Source organism: Lycorma delicatula, chromosome 3, assembly GCF_047948215.1.
Source record: "Lycorma delicatula isolate Av1 chromosome 3, ASM4794821v1, whole genome shotgun sequence".
NCBI classification, from domain to species: Eukaryota; Metazoa; Arthropoda; class Insecta; order Hemiptera; family Fulgoridae; genus Lycorma; species Lycorma delicatula.
In genome coordinates, this window is record NC_134457.1 from 226,947,387 (window position 1) to 226,972,793 (window position 25,407).

A 25,407-nucleotide genomic window follows, 5' to 3' on the forward strand; every position below is an offset into this window, starting at 1 on the left:
AAGCTGTACATTATACAAAAAAAATATGAAAATTAACTCAAAAAAGAAATAGATGAAGTAAAACAAATAGTTTAATGGTTTTGATGATAAAATTATAGAAAAGTGTATAAAAAACAGTTTAAAGTACCATGATATTTTTACAAAATTACAACAAGAAAATAACGAGATAAGTAATAGTTTTTCCTAGAATACATTTATACAAATAAAAAAAAATTACTAATGTAAAAATAATGATTATAAATGTAAAAATGCGTATAAACCAAATAACCATATAAAATATTTAAGGAATAACAATAATAAAAATGATGTAGAGGACTTAAAGGGAATATATAAAATTAGATGTAATGAATGTAATAAAATTTATATTTGTAAAACTAACAGATCTTTAAAAAAAAAGGTTTACGGAACATTACAATCTTATAGAAACAGAAAGAGAGGTGTGTGATGTGGCTAGCCATTTGTTGTAATGTAAGCATAGTATTACTGATTGTATAGTAATTTTTGAAATTTGTGTCAACAAAAAAGTCGATATACTTGCAAAATATTAAATTTATAAATTTAAACAAAAGTATGAGATGATGAAAAAACAGATTGTATTAATGCTTATCACTGTATTATGTATAACTTGTGCTAGTTGTTTATACTTGAACAGTTGAGATACAAATTCAGTTTAGACTTGAATTTTTTATTTTATTGTATACTAATTCCTAGGATATTATTTCTACAGTTATATATTATGATGTTTTATATTAAATTGAAAAAGTAACAGCTGTAAATTAAACATTTAAATTTTATTTTAATATTCATACCGAATCATGTTTTAGAATTGAAAAAGCTTTTAATAATGACTGTATTACCATTTCCTTTAAAATTTTAACTTATGTATATTAATTTTTTAAGATCAGCTGAACTGAATTTATTAAATTCAGCATCTTAAATATGCATGTCTTTATACTTATTTATGGTATTGCAACTACTTTTTTATGTGAACACATAAAAATGATATTTTAATTCAAGATGATTTCTAGCATTAACATCAACTGATGTCAGGTGAGAGTAATGATATGGCCTTTATTGACTGCCATCATTATTCTCACCTGGCTGTAAAAGCATTAAAAGTATTTTTTTTTTTTTAGAAACTATTTAATAACGTCACTTTGATTTGTCATTAAAAAAAGAAATTTTCTAAAAATATCTTTTTAATGATGACTTGTTAGAATTGTTTAAAATTATAAGATGATTGTAGTTTTCTTGCCATCTTCTTGATGGTAAGATATAGAACTCATTACAAAGTAATTTGTGTAACAGTTCTACTGTAGATCATAAGATTGTATTTCGAGACAATTATTATTATTATATATTCTTTCAATTATCAGTGCTATTGTATTCTTTATTGTCTTCTTTTTTTTTAATAGGTATTGTAAGAGGTGTGAAGAAAGAGACTGAAGAACTGTTTTTATTAACACCTCTTAATGAAGATATGTTAAGTCAAGTCAATAGTATAATTAAAGGATGTGTCTATTTACCAAATACAATTTTTTGTAATCCTCCAGAAAGTGTAACAGGACATGTACCTTATACATCCGTTAGTAATAATGTGCTGAGCGGTGTAGTCAAGAAAACTTATAAAAACCTAGATACCGTATAAAGACTATTTTAATAAATTTTTCTGTAATCCTCCAGACATAGGATATGTACCTTATACATCCATTAGTAATAATGTACTGAGTGGTGTAGTTAAAAAACTTATAATTAAGCCTTGATATTGAGTAAATAAAATTTTTTTAATACATTTTTTTATGTTTTTTTTTTTTATAATTAATTAATTTTTTTATTAAGTTTTAAGTGTGGCTAAATTGTTATGCAATTTACTGATGATAGTGAGAGCTGTGTGATTATTAGTTTGTTTGTTATTATAAATGCCTTTATATAGTTACAATATCAAACAACTCTGAAATTGTATAGTAATGTCAATAACTTAGAACTACTTAGAACAGAAAAACCTAAAAAAAAACTAATACCAACAGTTGACTTTTGTGGAATCCCACAACAGTCGGTATATAATTGTATAATTATATCAAATAACAAAAACAAAAAAGAAATAAAATTTAGAAAACAAACCCCAGGATTAATAGCATCTATTAAAAAGAAGTAGAAAATTGTTTTTACAATCTGTGTTTAAGTGTAAAGTAGGGATACGTATTTACTTAAATTAACATAACACATTATTATCTTTTTTGTTTTAGTATTCTTTTAGTTAATTTTCAGTACAATAAAAAATTGGTAGTTAAATACCTGAAAAATACCATGAAATAAATAACATAATAAATTTAAATAAATAGTTGATTTATTAGCAGTTAACATTTTTAAAACACAGTTATTCAGCACAATGTATCAGCTATTTATAAATAATTTACATTAGACAAAAACTTAACAATTACAAAATTATTAAATTGCTAAAATTTAAGTTATGCCACTTACTACATAAATACTACTTTTTAAGCATAAAAACAGGTACGAGTAACATTAAAAGTTTAAATTTATCTGATAATTGATACTGTTGGGTATTTCTGTTGAGCTCTTGCGATTAGACTTGTCAAACTTTCCAGTAGTTAATAATATTAAAAAGCGTTTCTGATAGGATTCTTTCAGTGGTATATTGAGATCCAAAGCTGATTTTACTACAGCAGAACATCTTTTTAAATTGTTTTGTGAATCTGTAAAATAAGTATAAGTATTTTAAAATTAAAAAAAATATGTGTCAGTCTTAACAGGCTGTTGTATTAAGTATAGAGGCAGTAAAAATCGGGTCACTAATTTTTAAGTCAAATGAGTCTTTTCTAACTCAGAGCTACTTTACAATAGTGTATTCATAACTAGTGTCAACTTAAAAAAAATTTTAAATACTATATGTGTTTAAATGTGTAATAAAACAGTAATAATTAATAATGTTATCAAGGAGAAATTTTATTTTATTTTTCACGCACCTGTACACTTTTTACTAGTTTTAAAAAAAAACATTGTTAGGAAGAAGGTTAATTACTAGTTAAAAAGATTGTAGGTGACCTAATGAGATTTAATTCCCTCTTGAAACTGACATAACCATGACCAAATTAACAAGAACCCCATGCCAAGCTTAATAAGGAAAGTGAAAATCGAAGTGGTTTTCTCACCATCTTCTTTACTGAGCCAGTTTGACTATAAAGTGAACATTATTATTGAGAGAAATAACTCAGAACTGTAGGTTCTTAAATGTGCTCTACATATGTAAAAACAATGTACTCCTGGTGAGAGATAATGCATTACATTATCTTGATAGAAAAAAAATTTAATAAAACTCACAAAATTTACAGTGAGAAACTGCTCTTTATTTTTATTCTATCAATATTTTTCTACAGATAAAAAATAAATGCTTAATGAAATCAAATAATTATTACTACAGCAGAAATATCTAAACTAAAAACAAAATTTCAAGGGTAATCAACAAACATCAATAAAAAAAAATACATGTTATAGACTGTATATCCCACACTATTTTTTTTATCTAGTATTATATATATATATATATATATATAATATAAATAATTTTTTTAAAAATTCAAATAATTCATCACATACTGACCAATGTGTTATTTAAAAAAAATAGATGAGTAAATAAATGAGTTAAACTTAATTTTTAAAACTAAGAATATATATTTTCTTTTTGAATACTCAAATAATTAAAAATATTGAAACTTTGTTAATCAAATTTAATATTATAACATATATAATGGGACATCAAAATTTACATATACACTTATTATATTATTCAAAATATAAAACATAATTTCAAATAAAATTTCAGAAAATTAAAAGAATATTTTTATTGTAATAGATGTGTATATTATTTAATAAACTGAAGATAAGGAAGGGGTACTGCGAAAATTGTTATTGGAAATTAATAATAATGCTAAGTTACTTATTTAATTACTGTTTTGGTGGTTTATATGTTGTATTTTGTAATTTGTTTTGTATTCTGTTTTGTAATTTATATATATATATATAATATAGAAAAGTAACCTAGGAAATCTGTAGAACATTTTTGAATATAAATTTTCTTATATTAGGCAGAAATTCATGTTGAGATTACCTATGATATTAAATGTGTTATAATATTTCAAACGCATATTAAAATTGTTTAAATTAAAAAAAAAAAATATTATATACATCTTTAATATGTCAAAGTAATCCTTCCCCAGCTTAATAATAGTTTAAGTGGCTATATAATTAGGATAACTAGTGTGATATATATTTATATTATTATTATGCTTTTACGTGCAACATGGGACCACTTAAGTCAATTTTAGTTAATCTTTTCTGAGAAAAGCGTGTTATTTTACTCTTCCGAGCTGCCCAGTATTTCTTCATCCGTTCAGATCACTCTACTTTTAATACTACTACTGTAATTGTGTAATAAGTACAAGGTGAATCACTAGTTATCCTAATTCTATAGCCGCTTAAACTATTATTAAGCTGGAGAAGGATTACTTTGACACAGTAAAGATGTATATATTATATATTTTTTTAAATTAAATACAATTTTAATATGCGTTTGAAATATTATAACACATTCAATGTCATAGATAACCTCAACATGAATTTCTGCCTAATATAAGAAAATTTGTATTCAAAAATGTTCTATATATGTGAGCATATATACAGCAAATATATGAGTGACTGGGAAGTTCCTGAACAGTGAAAATTTTTTAAAAGACTAACCAGGTCACATACCAATAATAATGACACCAAAGACCATTACAGTAATTGAACCATAGCAGAGTAAAATCTGTGCATAACAGTGAATGAAATCTGGTTATAAGTCATACATAAATATAATAATTATACCATACTGTTCATGATCAGCAGTTCAATAAAGAGCCTGTAACAAGAATGCCGTACCAAATGTGTGTAGATTGTGTATTCCTAGATACAACTTTCTGGAAGTGAGACCAAGATCCACTAACAAAAATTGGAAACCAAGAAAGTAAGTTATTTTATTTGCCTTATGTCCTCATCAAAATTGAAAATAACCAAAACCCTACCTAACAATCAGCAGAAAATTTATCATCATACTGATTTTGTTTTTTGATGAGCTAAAGATAATTTTGGTGTACTGTATACCCAGGAAAACAATTCCACCAGTTCAATTTACATCTCAGAAATCACTTGAATTCTGCAATCAAGCCCAAATAACATGTACTTCTGAGAAGGTTGTATTGTTGCAATACAGCTTTCCATTACTACTGTTTTTTTCCCAAGAGTGTATCTTTTACATAGAAGAACTCTTCTTAGAGCCTAATCTTTCAGGTCTAATAAGAAGAAAAGCAGATAGTGCTTAAATGGCTAAGCTTCCATTCAAACGATTTTATTTCTATCAATCCACTAATGAAGCACTGATACACTTGCACTGCTTATCAAGGACTAGACTCTTCCTCATATTTTATACATAATTTTACATAGAAAAAACATATTTTAAAATGAAATGTTACAAGAAAGTCAGATTTCATGACAAATGAAGTAGGCTAATCAAATGAAAATATACTTTTCCTTGATTACCAGTTTGGGTAACCTACATTATTTAGAAATTAGAATTAAATGAAAGATTACTAAATTTCTTGGTTGAAGTGAGAGATGCCTGAGCAAAATTATCATTACAATTTATTTTAATAAAAGCTGCAGTGGCAGACAATATAAATATACTAGTGAAGTTATTCTGTATACTTACAATAATAGTCAAAAAGACTATGAAGAACAGATGAATATTGATCGATGGCATTAAGTTTCAGCAACACTTCACACAGTCTATGGACAACATCAATTTTATGGCACTGCATGTAAGAAACACACCAAACAGGTACCAATGGCTTTATTACAATAATAAGTTCCTCATTATCATTCAATATTTTTTTTGCTAATTCCTGATCTGCAAACCATTCACTTTCTTGTAATGATCTCCATAAAATAGCCATGGGATAATAATTATCATATTTATCAGCTAATTGTTTAATAAAATTTGTCATTACAACCAATAAAGCTTCCCCATGCTTCATTATTACATCAGAGATGATATCATATATTATGTAATTTAGTTCATACTTTAAACTAACTGAGCAGTTCTGATATAACTGTTCTAAAATATCAAGAGATTCAGAAAAATTTCCTGAATACCATAACATTTGAGCTGTGTAGTGTTTAAAACCACAGTACTTCTTAAACTCATTTGCATACAAACACTTATGGTATGACTGCATTAATTCCAAACCTTCTTTTTCTCCTAATTTTGCAAATAATTTTGTTAAGTATAACATAAATCCATATGGTAAACAGTATGATCTTTCTTTACATAGTTTAATACAAGTAACAGTATTATTTACATTGTGAACCCTTAAAGAATCTATTATTTTGTTAACAAGTTCTTCTTTTGTACAATGATCAGGCAATTCCAATATTTGACAAGGGTTGGTAAAAATATTGATTAAATTTGTTTTGTTTAATGATACTTTGAAAATAAATTCATTAAATTTATTGCAATTTTCTTGAACTAAATTTTCCGTATAAATATCCAAAACATCGTTGTTTAGAACGTTTCTTGAACTACTTTTACTAGTATGTCTATGAACTAAATTAAAAAGTAATCGTAAATGGTTAAATTTACATAATCTACTACATAAAGTATTATGAGTCAATGCCATAACAATAAGTCAGTCAATAATGGTACAAAATAGTTTCGGGTACCGCATTTAAGTACAGCTTTATTTGACTTTTATACATTTTTAAAATACATGATCTATCAGAATAACTTAAGGTCGCTAGTTTCGTGTTTTAAACTTAAATTAATCTGCTGACTGACCCTCTGCAAGAAGAAAGTATTTTTGAAAAAATAAGCAAATCTAATTACAATAAGAATGAGCAAACACCGCACAACCTGCTAACGTTTTGAAAATTTCAACGTTACTCTGGAAAATTATTTGAGGTTAGTTCCAATTCTGTGATGTGCAATAGATATCGAATTATGAACTGCTTTTTTCATGCCAAATATTGACTAATATTAATTTACTAGAATGTCTTAGTTTTTCTTCTATTTTTAAACTTTATTCATCTTTTCGGATGTGGAGGAATGTAGAATTTTATTTTAAAGTATTAATTTTTTTTTAGTAAGTAAATTTTTTCATTTACAAAATAATAATTGGAAGTTCGATAGTAATGATTTAGTTCGAAGAGCTATCGATAGTGTTGAAGTTTAAAGTTGTATCGTAGTCGTGATTTGCAGTCTTACAAAACGAAAGCTAATTCTTGTAAACTGCAGATGTGATAGTAATTGTAAAAGCTATATTATATATGTATAGGCAGCCAACGTAAATAATATCTTAATATGTTAAAATGTGTTCATAGTTGGGTTACGGTTGCGAAGTAAGATTGTGCAATTTAGCTTTCTTTTGTTTAAATCGCGATGGGAGGCCCAAAGCGTACTAAAAAAGATTTCGGTTAGTATTTGTGTTTTTTGATAACCTAGAACTTTGTTAGATATATAATTTTGAATTTGCAGAAATTGAAGGTGGAGAATTTACTTTGTGAAATTTCAAGCTTTGCACATAATTTTCCTTTCAGTAGAAAATATCTTGTATGTTTAAAAACTTTTCCTATTACGAAAAATTATTTAGTTAGTGTAACAAAATTCTTGAATCAATAATTACTTGTGGAATTCTGTTGATCATATGATTGATGATAATACTTTTATAATTCTACTTTACTGTTTTTATTTTTTATCTGATTTTATTTTACAGATAAAAGATCCAAGAAAAAGAAGAAAGATGATGAAGATGAATATGCTGATGATCCAGTTGAAGGAAACGATGAAGGTAATTTGTTATCTTTATATATTAATATGGAATTTAAGAAAATGAGAAAACTACAAAATTGAATACAGTTTTCCAAAAAAACTTATTGTATGTGTAAACTTTTTTAACTAAAATATTTTTTTCCTTTAAATGAAAATGTAATTTAAGTACATTATATTTATACTTAATAAATTAATAATAAACATCAAAACTAGTGGCATTAAAATGGAAATTAACAGTTCGTTACAGGAAAATGAACCGAGTCTTCTAACTAAATAATTATGAGTTATTTAACTAAATAATTCTTCACCAAAAGCTCACATCATATTTACAAGAATAATGCTCATCTAGGTGGAAACCTCATTTTGCCCTTATATGAAGGGGTCATTCTTCAAAGAAATAAGACTATTGCCTGTGTGAAATTATTTTGAACTCTTGCAGTTTTTGAAATACATAAAGTGATAATGAAAATTTATACATTATCACTCTGTTTTTCAGAATCATTTTGGCCTGGGAATAATTAATTTTGTTTTCAAAGAAAATTGTTGATATATATTTTCCATTAAAAATAATGAGGTCATCGCTGACATTTCAGGTGAAAATTCTTTTATTTCACTGTAATCGTCTTTATCCAAAACTATACACACATACCTATACTTTATTGTTTTTATGTATCATCAGAATTAAATTTAACCAAGATAAATTTACCTGGTTCAATCTTTTAATATTAATATAATTAATCCCGTCCTGGTGGTAAACATGATGTAGGAAGAACAGGTTGCAATTGTAATTAAATCAGACAGGTGACTCAATTAAATTTTTAATTTTACAAAAAAATGGACCAATTTCTGCTGAATACCAGATAATAGATCACTTTAAGGGTAGCCCTGGTTCCGGCTGAATATTACAGTATATATTAATTATTGCATAAGTGAAACACTTATTAGATTCAGGAAAGAAAATTTATGAAATAAATTTAATTAAAAAAGAAACAAGGATACCAAAATAACAAATTTATTATTTCCATGTTCACTTTTCCATTCCTCTACCTAATACTAACAGGGAATGAGAAATTTTAGATATCAGTTCCCTCTCAAACAAAGAAGACTAAACTGACTGGTATGATTATTCACCGATAATTAGAGCAGGAAACTAACAAGCAGGATGTAATGTTTTGTAATATTTTTGGGAATCAAACATAAGGTATTTTTGTATCTTGAAAATGCATGCTGACATTTGAGAGCACCTGGACAAATTTCCAGGTAAGTTTGATAAACTTTTGAATTTTTTACAATTGTGATCAATGGGAACTAGTTTATTATATTGGTTCTTAAATGATTTTGATTTTATCCTTACTTTATACCCTTCAATTTTCAGAGTATTACTCTGCGATTTGTATTAGTTAAGGTGTGGTACCACAATTTTGTAAGGGATGCATTTACCAAGTGAATAATGTTGCTTGTTAGTGCAGTATGGAATTTTTGTTATTTTAGAAGTGTAAATAATTGTAAACTAAATATTAATGAAAAAATGAATTAAATGATGTTCCTCCACCATTTGTTTGGATTACTTAGAATTTTGTATTAAAGCAGTGTATTTAGTAGCTGGCCGCAAACATGTATATAAAAAAAATTTTATTGTTTTTAAAATTAAAGATTTAATTAATTATTGACTACATATATTATATCATGTTTAAAATAATAAGTTAAATATTTTATTAATGTTTTTTCAACTGATGATGAGGAAATTCCTCGAAAGCGCTTTTATTTATAAAAAAGAAAAACAAGATAAGGTAAGAGCTGTTATTGATTCTGTACTTTGGTGGATTGTGCTGAATTTTGTCAATGCTTTTGGTATTAATCGGTAGAGAGGAAGATATAGAAAAAAAAGAATTTGTTTTACTAAATTAATAAATATATATATGATTAAAAATAATAAAAAGATAATCATCAGAATTGATTTGCTGCCAAAAATTTTAAAGAATACTCATGTTTATTAACATGTTCTTATTTAATAAAGCTATCCAAAAATTGTAGCCAAGTGGCCCTCAGTACTATTCCACTTAGTAATGGGCTGGAAGCAGCAAGGATTTTCCATTACTTTTGTGTTTGCTCTTGCAGAATTGAAATTGTAATTTTAAGAAAACATGAGGGCTGGATTTCTGATTAAACTATCCTCATACTAGAGCTATAATATGCCATTCCAAGAACTGGTGATTTGTTTCCTACCTGCTCTACTCATTGCCATTTTTAAAAGATAGGCCTATCTTTCCTGAGCTGCACCTACTTATACAGTAGCTTACATCCTAATGTTTTTAGAATTTATATAAACTTTATATGTACTCTATAGCTGTCTCTGATGTTTATTTTATTTTTCTTGAAAAGTAGTTCCTCATTTTTACTGCTTCATGGTTGATATATCTCTAAATGCCCTAGAGTATAAGTAATTTTAAATTACAGAGGTAATTTTCTCAAGATATTAATTTTTTAAGATGATTATTATTTTTTTTTTTATATGTTAACATTTATTTATACATTTTTCAGATGGAATTCCAGATGCTGCCAAAAAGAATGCCGAAGCTAATGATAGCGGAGCACTTGAGGATGAATTTGGTGCAAAAGATTATCGATCACAGATGGTTCTTAAACCAGATCATGCATCTAGACCTTTATGGGTTGTTAGTATCAATTTTGTTTACATGTTGTATGAATTAAATATATTTATTGTATAATTATTTTTTCTTTATATAACTTATGGCATGACTTGAAATTCCATTTAAAACAGTTCATGATGCATCTAAATAAAAATTAATTTTCATCCTTTTAGTATTTATGATTAAATCTGTTTGCTATGAAATTATGAATCATTATTTTATAAATGTTACTTATGGTAATAAATTCATGATTTTTTAGGATGTTGGTATTCACCAGCACAAATATGAAAAAAAAAAAATTGTCTGCATACTCGTTAAATGTGTGCTTAAATACAGTCAATTATTTATTAACACTTTCAGAATTAAACTAGCACTATAAGTTTCATCAATTTCCCAAATTTTTATCTGTCTTCTTGCAAATAAAATCATTAATGGAATTTTTCAATGCATCAGTCAGAATTTTCACTCATTATCTGCCATGATAAAAATCTATAACACTTTTTCTGCCCGATTTTAACAGTCCCACATCACTAAATGTTTTCACCGTTAATATACTTTCTTCCATAGTGTTTAACATCTGTGAGTGAATTTTGGCTGGTTTTACACCTTCAGAAAATAAAAATCTTATCGCAGCACAGTGTTGGTTCTGTTTCAAGCGGAGGTAACATTGAAATAAATAAAAAAGTTATAATAATGGAACTTCTTTTCAAACAGTCAATATTTTCTATGTAAGGGATGTCAACTTGTACATCAGACTGTTTTTTTAAGTAGTCTTTTTGCTGTTGTCATTTGTCTTTAATTATTGAATCCTTTTATTATTGATTAAATTAAATTTTACATGTTATCTGATCTTAATACAGTTTTTACTTAGACATTTTAATTGTTTTTAAAGTTTCTTTCATTGCTCTTTTAATCTAACATAGAAATTAAAAAAACTTCAAGCTTAAATTTTGGTTAAATTTAGTAACTCATAAAGTAGATTTCATTGGATTATATTGGTTTTAATAATTGCTTATCCTATGCATACATAATTTTGGTCAGTTGTTTGTTTCAGTGAGATGGTATGGATAGGGATTTGAATAAATGAAATAGTTTTTGTTTTGAATGTTTACATATATTATTAGCCTTTAGATTGATAATGCAATGCATGTGTTTGCTGCATTTTACACAAAACCACTATTTTGAATCGTTTTGTTAATGAATCTTCTTTTTTTTTCATTGATATTCAGGAAGTTAGGACTTATTTTAAATATAAAGAGTAATTATTTAGTGGGTATTGATAAACTTCTGCTAGTATTTTAAAAGTTGTGTGTGCCATTATTCTTTATCTTACCAATTTAATTGAACAGATCTTACAATAGTGGAAAATTTTCCTGCTGCCTTTACATCTGTAGTTATTCCCCCGAATTAAAAAAGATTTTGAAATGTACAAAATTACAGGCCAATTTCATTGTCTGTATTTTCAAAAATATTTATAAAAATTATAAAAAATAGAATGTAAAATTTTTTGATTAGAATAATATATTGACTAACCTTTATCATTATCAACTTCTTGCATTGTCATCTACAAGGAGGGTAACTGTATCTAAATTCAGAGGTAATTAATTAAAAGCTCTTGAAAATTCTACATTAGCACTTGAAAAAGTTAACCACTGCTTGTGTTGTAAACATCTAATTTAAATATGGATAAAACTGTTGCATGTGCTCAGGTAATTGTAATATTACTAATTGTGTGAATAGAATTCCCATTAATGATAATATTTTTGTTGTATATAGTGAAACATTTCTGGGTATTTTATTAGAAGACAAATTTTCTTAGGTTGATCGAATTGATTAATTTGAAACAAAATCAAACTAAATTAAAAGTAGTTAAAAGTAGTTAAAGCTCTTTATTATCGCTAATTTAAAGAATTTTTAGTTGAAGTGGAGAGTGAATACGCAGATCTTTTGCTGCATAATAAGGTACGTTGGCTTTCAAGAGGAAACATTTTAAAACGTTTCGCTTCCTTAATAGAAATTAAAGCATTTCTCCTTGAAAAGGATGTTGACTATCCTGAACTAATGGATGTTCAGGAGATCCAAAAATTTTACGGTAGATGTTATGTCTCATCTAAATAATCTTATTTGTAAACCACTCTCTCTTTTCCCTGTTTAGCCTCCGGTAACCACCATTCAGATAATACTTCAGAGGATGAATGAGGATGATATGCATGAGTGTAAATGAAGTGTAGTCTTGTACATTCTCAGTTCGACTATTCCTGAGATGTGTGGTTAATTGAAACCCAACCACCAAAGAACACTGGTATCCACGATCCATTATTCAAATCCGTGTTAAAATAACTGGCTTTACTAGGACTTGAACGCTGGAACTCTCGGCTTCCAAATCAGCTGATTTGGGAAGATGCGTTCACCACTAGGCCAACCCGGTGGGTTTAATTGTAAACCACTGGGGAAAGGAAACACAACTTTTTCAATATAGAAAGAAGTTATTTCATTAGAAAAAAAATTATCACTTTTGCTTAAGATTTTGAAAGAGAAACATTATTCATTTTCCAAGCCTGCTGAAACGTCAAGAAAATAACTCTCTAACTGACATGTGCAATTTCAAAACAATTTTAAGTATGAGGAAGCTTTTCTATGGAGGTTTCAGGAATTCAGAAATAGCGTAGCGTGCGTAGACATTAGCTTTGTTAAAAACTTCTTGGTCTGACGTAACAGAATTGAATTTTTCTCCATTTAATGTTGACATTGGTGCTTTTGAAATGCAATTACTGGAATTAATAAACAAAGAATTATGGAGCACTAAATTTAATGTCTTAATGCTGATGTTGAAAAATTTGAGAAAAATAAATGTGATCTTAGTTTATAGCAAAAGTGATCTGCTTTGAAAGACCTGGAGAAGGAAGACATGATAATTTTCAACCCCTGGAATAGTATTCCTGATTCATATGATCAGTTAAAAAAAAACTAGCATTTGCTGGTCTTTACTCTTTGGCTCTACATATTCATGCGAACAATCTTTTTCAAGAGTGAATGAACCTTATCAAAAATAAATTGAGAAATCGTTTTATTGATGAGAACCTGGAATCCTGCTTGAAATTAAAAATGACATACAAACCTGGCATATCCAAATGTTCTAAAGAATGCAAGGTCATTGTTCACATTAAATGTGTGTTGTAATAGTTTTATTTTAATGTAAAGAATTTTTTTTTGTGTCAATAAATAAGATTATTATTATATCTGGTTTTATTTAATGTTAGTAGCTAGTTTAAACTGACTCCTAAAAACATGCTTCAAAAGAAATTTGGCTCTCAAAAGAAATCTAAATCATTGTACACTGATCTTTGGCTCTTTTGACTAATGAGTTTGCTGACCACTGATTCAGGCATATACTTGGATAGTCCTTTTTTTGTCCACTTAACAGGAAACCTATCCTTTCCTGATGTCATATAAAATATTACATGTATTTATTTAATGTATTTAGTTAATGATCAGATAAAAGATATATTTATTTTAGAGTTAACTGGAAATCATTTATGAATTTAGAGATAGTAACACTATATGGTTTTAATAATGTATTTGTAAATTTCTTTTTCTATTAAATGTGGTTGATTTCAAAATGTTACAGGCTCCAAATGGTCATATATTTTTAGAGTCATTTTCACCAGTTTATAAACACGCTCATGACTTCCTTATTGCTATTTCAGAGCCTGTCTGCCGACCAGAATTTATACATGAGGTATTTGTATACTAATACATATTAATAATAGTTATTTATTGGAATGCTGTTGGAGAGACCTGACAATAATTATAATTATTATAGTTATTAAAATTATCAGATATTATAATTCATATTGTTTATGATTTATCCTGTTTGGGAGAAAAATTGATGTTTTAAATAATCTTTATTTATGAAAACAAAAGCTTCTTTTACCTTTTTCTTTTTATCTATATTAATACTACATTTTAATTATTTATTTGTTTTGTTTTATTTTATAATTTGTTACATTGGTTTTTATTGATTTTATAATTTTTTTTCATTGGTTTTTTTTATTGACATCAATTCTACTATGTGTGGAGACAGATTCTCCTCCAGAAAGAGGTAATTTATTGTTTTACATTACCTGACCCAGTCTTTATTTTGGTTGAAATACATTTAATGTTTCTGAGACCGTATATGACAGAGTTGCTTTTTTTATAATTATATTATTCATTGTTCAAAAGGAACTGGCTGAACAAAAAGTAGTTAAATCTGTAAAATAAAATATGAAAATTAAACAAAATACCTGTTTACAGATGTAAAACTTTTTTTTTACTTCCTTGTATGAAATAAAGGAAGTATTGTGATCGTGAAAAATTCCACATTTCAACGGAAATATCCGTTTTGACTATACTTGAATCCATTTTGATTAGTCTCATCGTGATGTCTGTATATACATACATATGTATCTTGCATAACTCGAAAACAATTAGCCGTAGGATCTAGAACTTTTGAATTTAGAACTGTTGTAACATCTACTTGTTTGCCTCCCCTTTTGATTGCAATTGAATGAACCAAGAGTGTCCAGAAAAGCTCAAAATCCAAAAAAAATGTTGGATTATGGACTTTTTCTTAACTGCAGTAATAAGCCCTCATTGAGAGCTTTTCAATGATGTATCATAAGTGATACTTATTTTAATTGGTTCCAGAGTTATAGCCAAATTAAATTTTAATTAATGAAATTGAATCTTATAAAGGGAAGGCACATCAGTTTGAATCAGAGACCTCATATCCTTTTTCTTTAACTCTTTATTTTTTAATTTAAATATATTGATTTATTAATAATTATTAACCTCTGATTGTAAAAAAAATTTACGTTAAATAATAATTGAAAAATAACAATAAAAAAAAATATGAAAAAATATCAGAAGTTATTAATGAAATAAAATTAGGTTATAAGCCTATGATCACTCATACTGGCCTTGGGCCAGACAGTCCAACTACTATTACTTCTCAGCAGGTCACCTGTCACCAAAGTTGTGTGGATGTAACTTTCCTCCTGCTTGCAAGAGAAAGTTGGTGGTTCTGTATTGTTAATCAAGTACAGGTTCCTGGTGTCCACAAACTGTTCGAGACCAGCACCTCTGGAGTTAGTGAGTGGTGATCCCCAGTTGGAAGACTTGGTGTTAGTGTCCAGAGCAACCAGCACTCTGGTGCATGGGAGACCGACCAGAATCCTGCCCAACTTCACCAGCAAGTCATCGATACTCCATCCAAGCTGGAAGTATCCTGACACTAGCATGATATCAAGCGTACTCCTCGTGATTCACACGACTGTGAATTGCTCATCAAACCAATGGGGCATCCAAAAGACACCCAACGAATCTGAGCTGACTATGATTGCAGAGAGTGGCCGTCTCCCATGAGAATGAATAAAATCCACCCTGTGGAAGCTGACCACTCTATCTTCGACTGTGTATGGCTCCTGGACCCAGAGGACCTGAAGGTTTTACTCCTTAAGGATCCTCATAGCTTCACTTGTGGCTGCCAGGGAATGATGCAGATTCAACGGCCCCAGGTGCAAGTGTTCAACATGGTGAGGTCTGCCTTCAAAGGCTTCCCCTAATTCAGGCGTTGCTATAAGCTGTATTCTTTACAGCTCTCATATGAGCAATCTTATGTGCCCTGCACTGCATACCCCAGATCCGGTGTCCAGCATCAAAGCCTTTCACTGCAGTACAGGCGGGGCAGTGGCAGGTGCTGTCTTGGCAGAGCGATTGGCTGCTGTGTGCCTCGAAAGAGCACAGTGACTACACATCTTGGACTGCAGTAGAGAGAGGTGTGACCAAAGTCTTTATCTGTAGCTACTTTGAATTAATAAATATTGTTAATAATTATCCATGTTCTTTTAATTCTCCTGGACGTGAGTTTTTTGGTCCTTTAAATAATTATTGTTGTTGTTTTTTATGTAGATAGATAAGCCGTATGTCTATATTTCAGTACAAGGTGTACTCGACGAGCTATTGATAGATTAGCAAAAAGTAAGTCATATTATTTTTTCATTATAAATTTTCCTGGCCCAAAAAACGTGAAAGTGAAATATCAAATTATCAGCCATACTGTGCATTTTTATAACAACTTTTTCATATTTACGAACAAATAGTACAACTTATACATTGCAGTTGATAAAAAAATTAAATTGCATTTTAAGTTAGTAAAAATCTGTTTTGAGAAAGAGTCGGAAAATCAAATGTTTTAGGTACCGCATGTACGGAATGCTGCTATCAAAAATTGGGTCTGGAAATTTATTTTCTTCATGAGCCTATATCTCGAAAACTTAATAAGTGATTTAAAAAATAATATATTCTACTTATTTACCCATACTTCGCTGGAATGCACCTTATACTGAAACACAATGTATAAACATAGTATGCATTTCACACCCCTTCTTCCCCCTTAGACTACACCTATGACAACAAAAGTCGATCGTGACACACTTTTAAGATAAAAAGTCGGTCTTATATACAGAAAAGTTGGCCACTGTCATACACCAGTATGTGCGGCCTATGCTCAGCCAGGAACTGAGCCTTCAGCCCGTTCTGTAGAATGTCGGCCTCCAGCAGCTGCTTCACCTGCTGCTCAAACGACTTCCAAGATTACGCTGTGTTCCCTTGTTTTCGTGACCCAGGAGACTTGGGTCCAGAGCCTTTTTAAGGGTTAGCTTTGTCACTGTCAATGAAGCCCCTGGACAAGTTTAATCGGGACTACCTTGACAGTGGCTCGCTTAATTTTTGTCGTTGGTGCCTGAACTGGCGGCGGTGGACCAACTCATTTAGGTGCAGGTGCTCCAGCAACTGAGGTGAAGGAGACAGGCTTTTTTACTTTCTCCTCCATCCGTTTAATAGACTTCTGCAGTTCACCCGTCACTAGTTTGAAACCCCGAACTCCCTTCCCAACCCGGTCAACGTTCCCTGATAACTGTGAAACGACTGAATCCAGGGCAAGGTTGGTGAGAATTTTTTCTCTTACGCTGAACAAAAATGAATATGTTTTGTTTAGTGAATTTAGTGATTAATTGCTACTTTTGAAATAATGTCATTTAATGTTTTATTTTTGTCGGTAGTACAAATTGACTGCTTATTCCTTATATGCTGCAGTCAGTGTCGGTTTGGAGACTCATGATATAATTGAATACTTGAAGAGATTGAGTAAAACAAGCGTTCCAGATGGCATTATTGAATTCATTAGGCTTTGTACTCTGTCATATGGAAAGGTACAGTTCTTTCATATTTTTATTTTATCACTTTTTGATTAATAAGTTTTTATTTTCAGACTTATTATTTTCATTAGTATTTACAGATCGATAACAAATTTTCCATAATGTTTAATTTTTAATAGTTAAACATATGAAACAATTGTATTCTGAGATTTCACAATGTTTGTTGTGTTTGTGTAATATTGAAATATTACACTAATAAAGGGGGGGGTCTTGGTACATCTGTGTGGGTGCAAGTATGTAATATGAATTAGATTCTGCAGTATATACTTATAAATATGAAATAAATTGCCCATTTAATGAATATCTATATATGTATGTACCCATTTACTGAAGAGTCTTCACCAGTTATTACAGTCTTGGAAGTTGGAATCACCATTGGTGCGACATCAAAATGAATTTTTTTCTCTTCAAGTGAAAGCAATTTTGACAAGAGATATATGGTCACTTTGTGTATGCCTGAATCATATGTTATAATTATTATATGAGACCAATGTCATTTGTAATTTCTTGGACAGTCAGCCAATGATTTTCCGCATCAAACTGCATAAATTGTCAGTGATATTTAAGTTTTGGTTTTTGGGCTGCTAGTACACTGGTAATTCTCAAATGAAGTCGGGCCACTATAAAAATGATTTTACCACTTTTTATTTAATTTGTGTAATTCCTGCAGCTTCATTCACCAAACCTAATTAATCTCTTTCAAATTTTTTCTCTTTGGGCACCCACCGATCTTCTGGCAGAATTTGATACGGTAATCTTGTTCAAGCATTTCATCATTATACACAGAATAAAAAAACCAGTTGCAGTAACATGTACACATTGGCTGCTGAACAGACTGACATGTTTCATGAAGTTACGTAAAAAACATTCATGCACAGTAGTTTATTAATGTTGCTATTTACCAAGTTTTATTGCTTACACTCAAATATTTTCAAAACAAAAAAAAATGATGGTGGATACTTTTTGAACGAACCTTGTACTAAGCCATCAAGGTTTGGTTAATTTTTTAATAGAGAGATGTTTAAAGAGGTTTAGGAAGACAAATATTGAATTATAACGTAGCGTGTACAATGTAGTAATTATATTTATGTTAAAAGATAAAATATGTTATATAATATGTCATACTACAAAAAGTAATAAAGAGTTGAATAATACTAAATAAAGAAAAGAGTTAATAATTTAATAATATTAAAAATAAGTTTCAGCTTTATGCAAATATTGGAAAAGTTAAACTATAATATTGCCAGGTGTTCAGTTATTATTATTATTTTCTTAAGAAATTTCATATTAATAAAAAAATTTACTAGACATTTATATTTGTTTGTATTAAATAATATGTTTATTATTATTATTATTATTATTATTATTATTATTATTATTATTATTATTAAATGAAATGAACTTTATTAGGTTAAAGAAGTAAAAAATAAATGATGTTAAAATATATATTATTCCAGTAGAAATGATTTTACGTAGCAAGTGATTGATGTTTTGTTTATTAATAATAAGTATTATACTACAATTTGTTGTGTCATTATCAGTATTTACCCAAAAAATTATTTTTACGGTATACTTATAAAATTTCTCCCAAATTTTTACAGGTTAAACTTGTTTTAAAACATAATAAGTATTTTGTGGAATCGCCATTCCCAGATGTTCTTCAGAAATTACTTAAAGATCCAGTTATTCAAGAATGTCGTTTACGAAGAAATGTTGATAAAGAAGTGGCTCCAATTACTACTAATATAATTGATAAAAAAGGCATCCCACAGGTTTGGTTTATTTTTTATAACTGTTTAAAGTTTGCTAAAATTTTAACATTTTTTATCTCCTTTTTGTCATTTTTATCGTTATTTCAGTAAAAACTGGTTAATTATTGTATTATATAAAATATTATTTTTGGTCAGATTCAGTAATTTTTATAGGGAAAAATATTTCTGTTATTTATTGTTTAATTTACGGTTAAATTATAATGTACATGGTTAGTTGATGCTTTATAGTGCTTAATTAGCAGCTGTATTATGTTTTTGTACGATACAAAAAGTTGTTACGGTAGTGAAATAAGTTATCAATTTTTTGTCGCTTTGTTCCTTCTGCATCTCTGATTCATATCCGATGGTTTAAAAAAGTTTTACGTGTTTGTATTTTATTTATTATTAAATTTCTGTCTCTCGCAATTGAGGGACTATGGAAAAAACTGATACTTTGGTTAAGAAAATAGCTTCTGCTAAAGATGAAACGATTTATTTTAAGTCGATGGAAACATTTTTACTTGAGATAAAATATTTATAGAGTTGACAAAAGACATGGTGTTATTTGTGCACAATGCATTCAAAATTTTGGATGTAGGTCTGAGTGGCTAAAAGTCAGTCTTTTCAAAAATTTTATGAAATGTTTTAATCGGCAGGTGACTCAAAAATGATCGTGAATTAGAAAGAACGCATTAATTGATAAGTAAGTGGTAGTAGCAAATGAATATGACAAGGTTATTTTGAAGCTTTTAAGTTTCTTCAACAGATATGTCAGTGTTAGTGATGGTTATATAAATAAATAGACTAAGATATTATTGTACTATACAAATTACTATACAAATATAGGTTATTTACTATACAAATTTTTTATTGTAAAGTTTTCATAAATTGCATTTAATTTTACGATTAATTTTTGTAATACGAAGATAGTCTGTAAAAATAATTTCTGTTCTTTTAATAAAATATTTTCATAATATAATGACTAATTTTGTTACTGTTATTTTATTTTTCATTTACAATTTTAAAATTATTTTAATGTTGCAGATAATCGATTATTTTAATGCTTTTAGTTCAACAGTATGCAGCAACAACAACAGCAGCAGCAGCAACAGACTGATATTCAGTCAGGTGGCGCAACTGGTGAAGAGGAAGAACCAGTTGTTGTGCCGGAAGATATATCTGACTTTTATGATAAAATGGATAAAGCTGATGAAGATGATGAGGAGGAGGGTGTACTGAAGACAGTATCATTTGAACTAAACCAGGTAATGTGAATATTGTACAGTGAAAATTTGGGGAATCAATTTTGAAGTAATGTAATTTGATTAGTGTGCAAAATAAAAAAATTTATTTAATAAATTGCTTATGTATTTGACTGCAAATTCTGTTTTATTGTTAATGTATGTATATAATATACATACATTAGAAAACATTATACATTATACATACATCTGCATTAGATGCAGATTGCTCAGTAAAATGATAAACTTCATTCTTACAACCTGATTGTCCCTAAATTCCTATAATATTTCAGAAAATAATATTTAAAATTGAAGGCAGGAAGTAAGTATAAAAATGTCTGTGGTTGAAGACATGTGAAATAAACTGGTTTCGATTGATACGCGTAAGTTGAATAATGCTGATTGCAGTCTCCATGTGTAGATCACCATAATTTGTTGGCATATTTTTGGTCAATGACCTTACTAGTAAAACAAATGCCAAAATTCTTGTCCTGATTTCTAGAAGCTATCCTCCATAGGAAGCATTTTTCCATTTACTTTTACACAACCACATGAGGTGTATATAGTTATACAATTCTAGTAAACCTTCTGTGCATTCATAAATGTCAATTATTCTACCTGAAATCTATTCTGTTGCTTGTAAAGCATACACATCTTTTTTACTCATAATAATTGCCTTTCCATTCCTAGACAACACATCAGTTCTACTTCAAAATATCTTACACCCATTCACAATTTTTTCACCCTGTTTCTGTTTCGTTCCACACAATCCAAAAACATCCAATTTGCTTCTGATAAAACATCAAATTTAATTTGTACACAAAAATAACAATTTTATAATTTATAAAGAATAAACTTGTAATAAATAAAAAATAAACTTACTATTTTTGGGATTTGCGAAACAGTGTACTAGGACTATGTTGCTTATGCTTCTCTCTCCAGTTGTACAAAAAAAATTAAAATAACTCAACAGATCAAAAAAAATATTACTAACAGCGATGAATAATACACATTAATTATAAAAATAAAGAAAAATGACAATAAACACATTTGACTCAATACTCCCATAACTAGTCTACTTGAGTTCATAGAACCACTATTATGTGTAATAGAAGAAACACATCAGAACTTAACAAAATATCTTATTAATACTTATAATACTAAAGCATTGGCCAATCCAAAATTAATTTTAATTATAATATTAAACATAATTTGTCATTATAACATGTTACATTTTCAAAGCAGTCTTCTGATAAATCCATGAAATGTTTTTATGGAAAGGCCTTTGACATTAAATTCTCATATCTGTATTTTGTACAAATCATAGTTTATGAATTTCGTGATCAGTTTGCTTAACGTACTCACTGCATTAAACTAACCATGTTAAAATCCAACACAAAACTGACGCTTTCTGATGTTCTCACTGGTCTAACCCCACCGTTACTTCTCGGAATTAACAAGTCTGTGTGAGTATGTGTACTCATACAAATGTAACACTCTTTTTATAGAAAAGTTTGTTCATTTTTCCAACATAATGTCATATTTCTTAAAATTATGAATCATGCTGCTACTAATTTAACTTTTATGTTTTTAAAAAATATGGTCCGTCGACGTATTAAGAAATCGAAATAACAAAATAATTTATAATAAAATAAAATACAAATAAATTCACCAATTTAAATAAGCCAATTCAATTTAATTTAAATTTAGGTCAGAATTTACAATGGTTACAAATTCATTTTTTTCTGATAATTTCCCTACCCATCTGATATTTCATTTAAAGATATTTTATTTTTATATGAATGTCCACTGTATCTTTATATTATTTCACATCCAGTGTCCCAAATTTAAATTTATGGATATGTTTTCATTCACATTTTTTTTTTGCTCAATTCAGATTTGATTTCTGAACTCAAGTAAATTTTCAATCACCAGCTTACTGAGCTTGATGTGACCTACACCTAGTTGATTGAGCTGTAATTTGCATCTGGTTGCACTGTTTAAATGTGCTGTTATTTCCCTGATATAGTTCAGATGTTTTAAAACCATTAGGATACATCTTTGAAAAGTGGTAAAAACTTTTTTATTATTAAAATAAGCGCTGAAAGGGAAATTACCTGAAATTAGTATAACAATTTTTGTATATTTTTAGAATTTATTGTGTAGTTAACTGTAGGTGTACAATAATCCATTTTTCTGCTGAGATGGAACATTGTTTACAATAGAATTTTTCCTACAGAAAAAGGCAGATTATTAATTTATTTTTGTGGTGTCTGTATATCATGTGTTACAGTCTCTACTTATTAGTTATTCTCACCAAATTATATAGATATTTATTACACTGTATATGATATCCATTATCCTATTGGTAAAGAAAATGATATTGTTGGGCTTGAAATTGCTTGTACTTAGGTTGACTTAGGATGCTGGTCTACAATAGTATATTTTACTCTTTATACATTTACTTTAGTATACATTTTATACATTTTACAATAGTATATTTTACTCTAGTACATTTTACTCTTCACTTTCTATAGTAACCTTGATAATTTTGATATAGAATGATTTTTATTCTTGAGATTAGCTGTGTCATTTTTGATAATGATTGCACTTATGTGGAGGAGCTGTGCAGCTACCTATAGTATGATTATGGGGCCTAACATTCAGTAATCATGATGGAAGCTGTGCATTAATTTGTGGTGTTACACTCTTTACCCAGTCTTATTAATATGATACATTAAACAACTTGTATAAAAAATAATCAAGAATTAGTTTCTTCAAGAGCAGTAATGTTTATTATTTGGTTGTTCATGTGATCAGCAGAGGGAATATACCACTAGTGGGATATACATTTAGTAATGAATATCATCTACAGTTTGACTAAGCAAGCTTATGTGTAACACTATGTTATTCTCATTAAAGAAGGCACTTATTCCTTACATAATTTCTTGTGACTTATAGCATACTTTTGTTATTGAAAATGGTTATCCTATTTTCAGGAGTGATGTTTTTTTTTTGTTAGGATGCCTATAAACTGTCAGGGTTGACTGCTTTTTTGTGTCGATTAACATGCTTAAATAAACATAAAATAAGTTTTAAATCTATGCAAGCTTAAATTAATTTTGTTTTTGATGTGAGAAAGGCCTTTTCTTAATAATTTAATCAAACCTTTTTCAGTTTTTGTGTCAATTTTAAAAATAAATGGTTCAAATGTTAAAACATTATTAAAATCAGATTTTTTTCCAAAATCTTTATAAAGATCTAATATTGTATTATGGATATCCTAATCTTCCTTCCAGGTTCTCATTATTTTTTTTAATAGTTTCATTGAAGAAACAAATGACAGTTAAATATTAATTTTTTTGAAACCTGAAATAGACATTATAATTATAGATTCTTTAATTTTTCATACTTGAGGAACTGTTTTATAACTACTTTACTACACGATTGTTTTTCATGTATTTGTGGGTATTTAGGTGAAGAAATAATTACAATTCTTTCATCAGGTTAGATAATTTACCAGATTTTATGATTTTTTTTCTTTGGTGAGATTTAGACACTTGACGCTGACTAACAGCCTTTGTCACAATTAGACTTGCAGTGTGGCCACAAAATGGAAATCAGCTATCAAGTCAGTACAGCAGGCAGCCCCTGTAACAGATATTAAGAATTCACTGGCTGTCCATGCCCTGGCATCCTTAGAATGAAGAATCTAGTAAGATCAGATCTGCACCACAAAACTAATAAAATTTGACTGGCAAGAAAGAATGATCCTCTCTGGGACATATCCTTTGTAGCATGAGATGGACTAAAGAGAAAACTGTTACAGGTATATGAATTGTTTTGTAAATTATAAGATGAAGTAGTTCTGTAGTTCATCCTTTAAAATAATTTTTTTTATTATAGGAAAAAATTGAATTGGTTCAAAAGAGATGCATTGAATTAGAGCATCCGTTACTTGCAGAATATGACTTTAGGAATGACACCGTTAATCCAGACATTAAGTGAGTATGAATATTTTATGATTGATCCTGGAGTTGTATCAGATCTATATTTTATTGCTGTAGTCTTTGAACAGGTGGTTTTGAAACAGTAATTTTTGTTTTTAAGTGGTTTAGTTACAAAATTTGAGAATGGTATTTGCACTACTTAAATATATGTTACTTCTTTAATTTACCTTTTATACCTTGGAATTCTCCATTAAACTCTTAATGTTATAGATATTCAGGTATGTTATGACTAGTTTTTTTGTCAGGAAGAATGTTAAATTGAATAATGTTTAAATTGTTTTTTTAACAATTTAACAGAGATTAGAAAGAATGTCATTATTGGTTAGAATAAGATTAAGGAAGTCATTTTTCCAACTTGAAATAACTAATCACTTGAAGTTAAAACTCTGAATAATTGTGTTAATGATTAGTTCAAAGTAATAAAATATGGCAGTCCTGAAAAATGGTCCTTTCGTACATGAAATGTTTAAGAAAATAGCTATTGAAGTAAGATAAATGTCAATTCTAAACTTGCTTATTAAAGCAGTTCCAAACAAACAAACTTAAACTGTAGAAGTTGCAGTTCATTTTTAATTGTTTACTGGTCTTAACAGAGGTCATTGTCCATAGCAGCCAG

General features: G+C 28.5%; 3 protein-coding genes across 7 annotated transcripts in view; 2 read left to right on the forward strand and 1 right to left on the reverse strand.

Moving 5' to 3' along the window:
* The window catches only part of LOC142322492 (polynucleotide 5'-hydroxyl-kinase NOL9-like), a 69,459-nt gene extending 67,667 nt beyond the window's left edge, over nt 1-1,792 (forward strand). For 4 of the 5 annotated variants that reach the window (XM_075361634.1, XM_075361631.1, XM_075361633.1 and 1 more), the window contains one exon: nt 1,416-1,792. In XM_075361634.1, coding sequence (XP_075217749.1) covers nt 1,416-1,648 — 233 coding nt within the window. In that variant the 3' untranslated portion in view covers nt 1,649-1,792. The remainder of the gene's footprint in view (nt 1-1,415) is intronic. The other variant, XM_075361635.1, reaches the window with a different exon arrangement.
* Nucleotides 1,793-2,329: 537 nt separating this feature from the next.
* Nucleotides 2,330-7,061, reverse strand: LOC142322493 (uncharacterized). The gene is made up of 2 exons (XM_075361636.1): nt 5,765-7,061; nt 2,330-2,717 (listed from the first exon to the last, which is right to left on the reverse strand). Exons 1-2 carry the CDS (start codon nt 6,729-6,731, stop codon nt 2,527-2,529), a joined length of 1,158 nt encoding a protein of 385 aa, XP_075217751.1. The 5' UTR covers nt 6,732-7,061; the 3' UTR covers nt 2,330-2,526.
* A 204-nt stretch (nt 7,062-7,265) lies between these two features.
* Nucleotides 7,266-25,407, forward strand: part of LOC142322491 (general transcription and DNA repair factor IIH helicase/translocase subunit XPB-like) — a 46,016-nt gene continuing 27,874 nt past the window's right edge. Inside the window, exons 1-8 of the mRNA XM_075361629.1 lie at nt 7,266-7,523; nt 7,824-7,898; nt 10,421-10,554; nt 14,159-14,269; nt 17,634-17,783; nt 19,391-19,561; nt 20,611-20,805; nt 24,688-24,785. Of these exons, the coding sequence (XP_075217744.1) occupies nt 7,490-7,523; nt 7,824-7,898; nt 10,421-10,554; nt 14,159-14,269; nt 17,634-17,783; nt 19,391-19,561; nt 20,611-20,805; nt 24,688-24,785 (968 nt within the window). The 5' untranslated portion in view covers nt 7,266-7,489. The remainder of the gene's footprint in view (nt 7,524-7,823; nt 7,899-10,420; nt 10,555-14,158; nt 14,270-17,633; nt 17,784-19,390; nt 19,562-20,610; nt 20,806-24,687; nt 24,786-25,407) is intronic.

Excerpts from the sequence above, each read along its gene's own strand:
- LOC142322493 (XM_075361636.1), bottom strand. The coding sequence starts at position 6,731 with ATGGCATTGACTCATAATACTTTATGTAGTAGATTATGTAAATTTAAC. Across the intron at positions 2,718-5,764 it reads TAGTCTTTTTGACTATTATT|ATTCACAAAACAATTTAAAA; the intron begins GTAAGTATACAG and ends CTTATTTTACAG.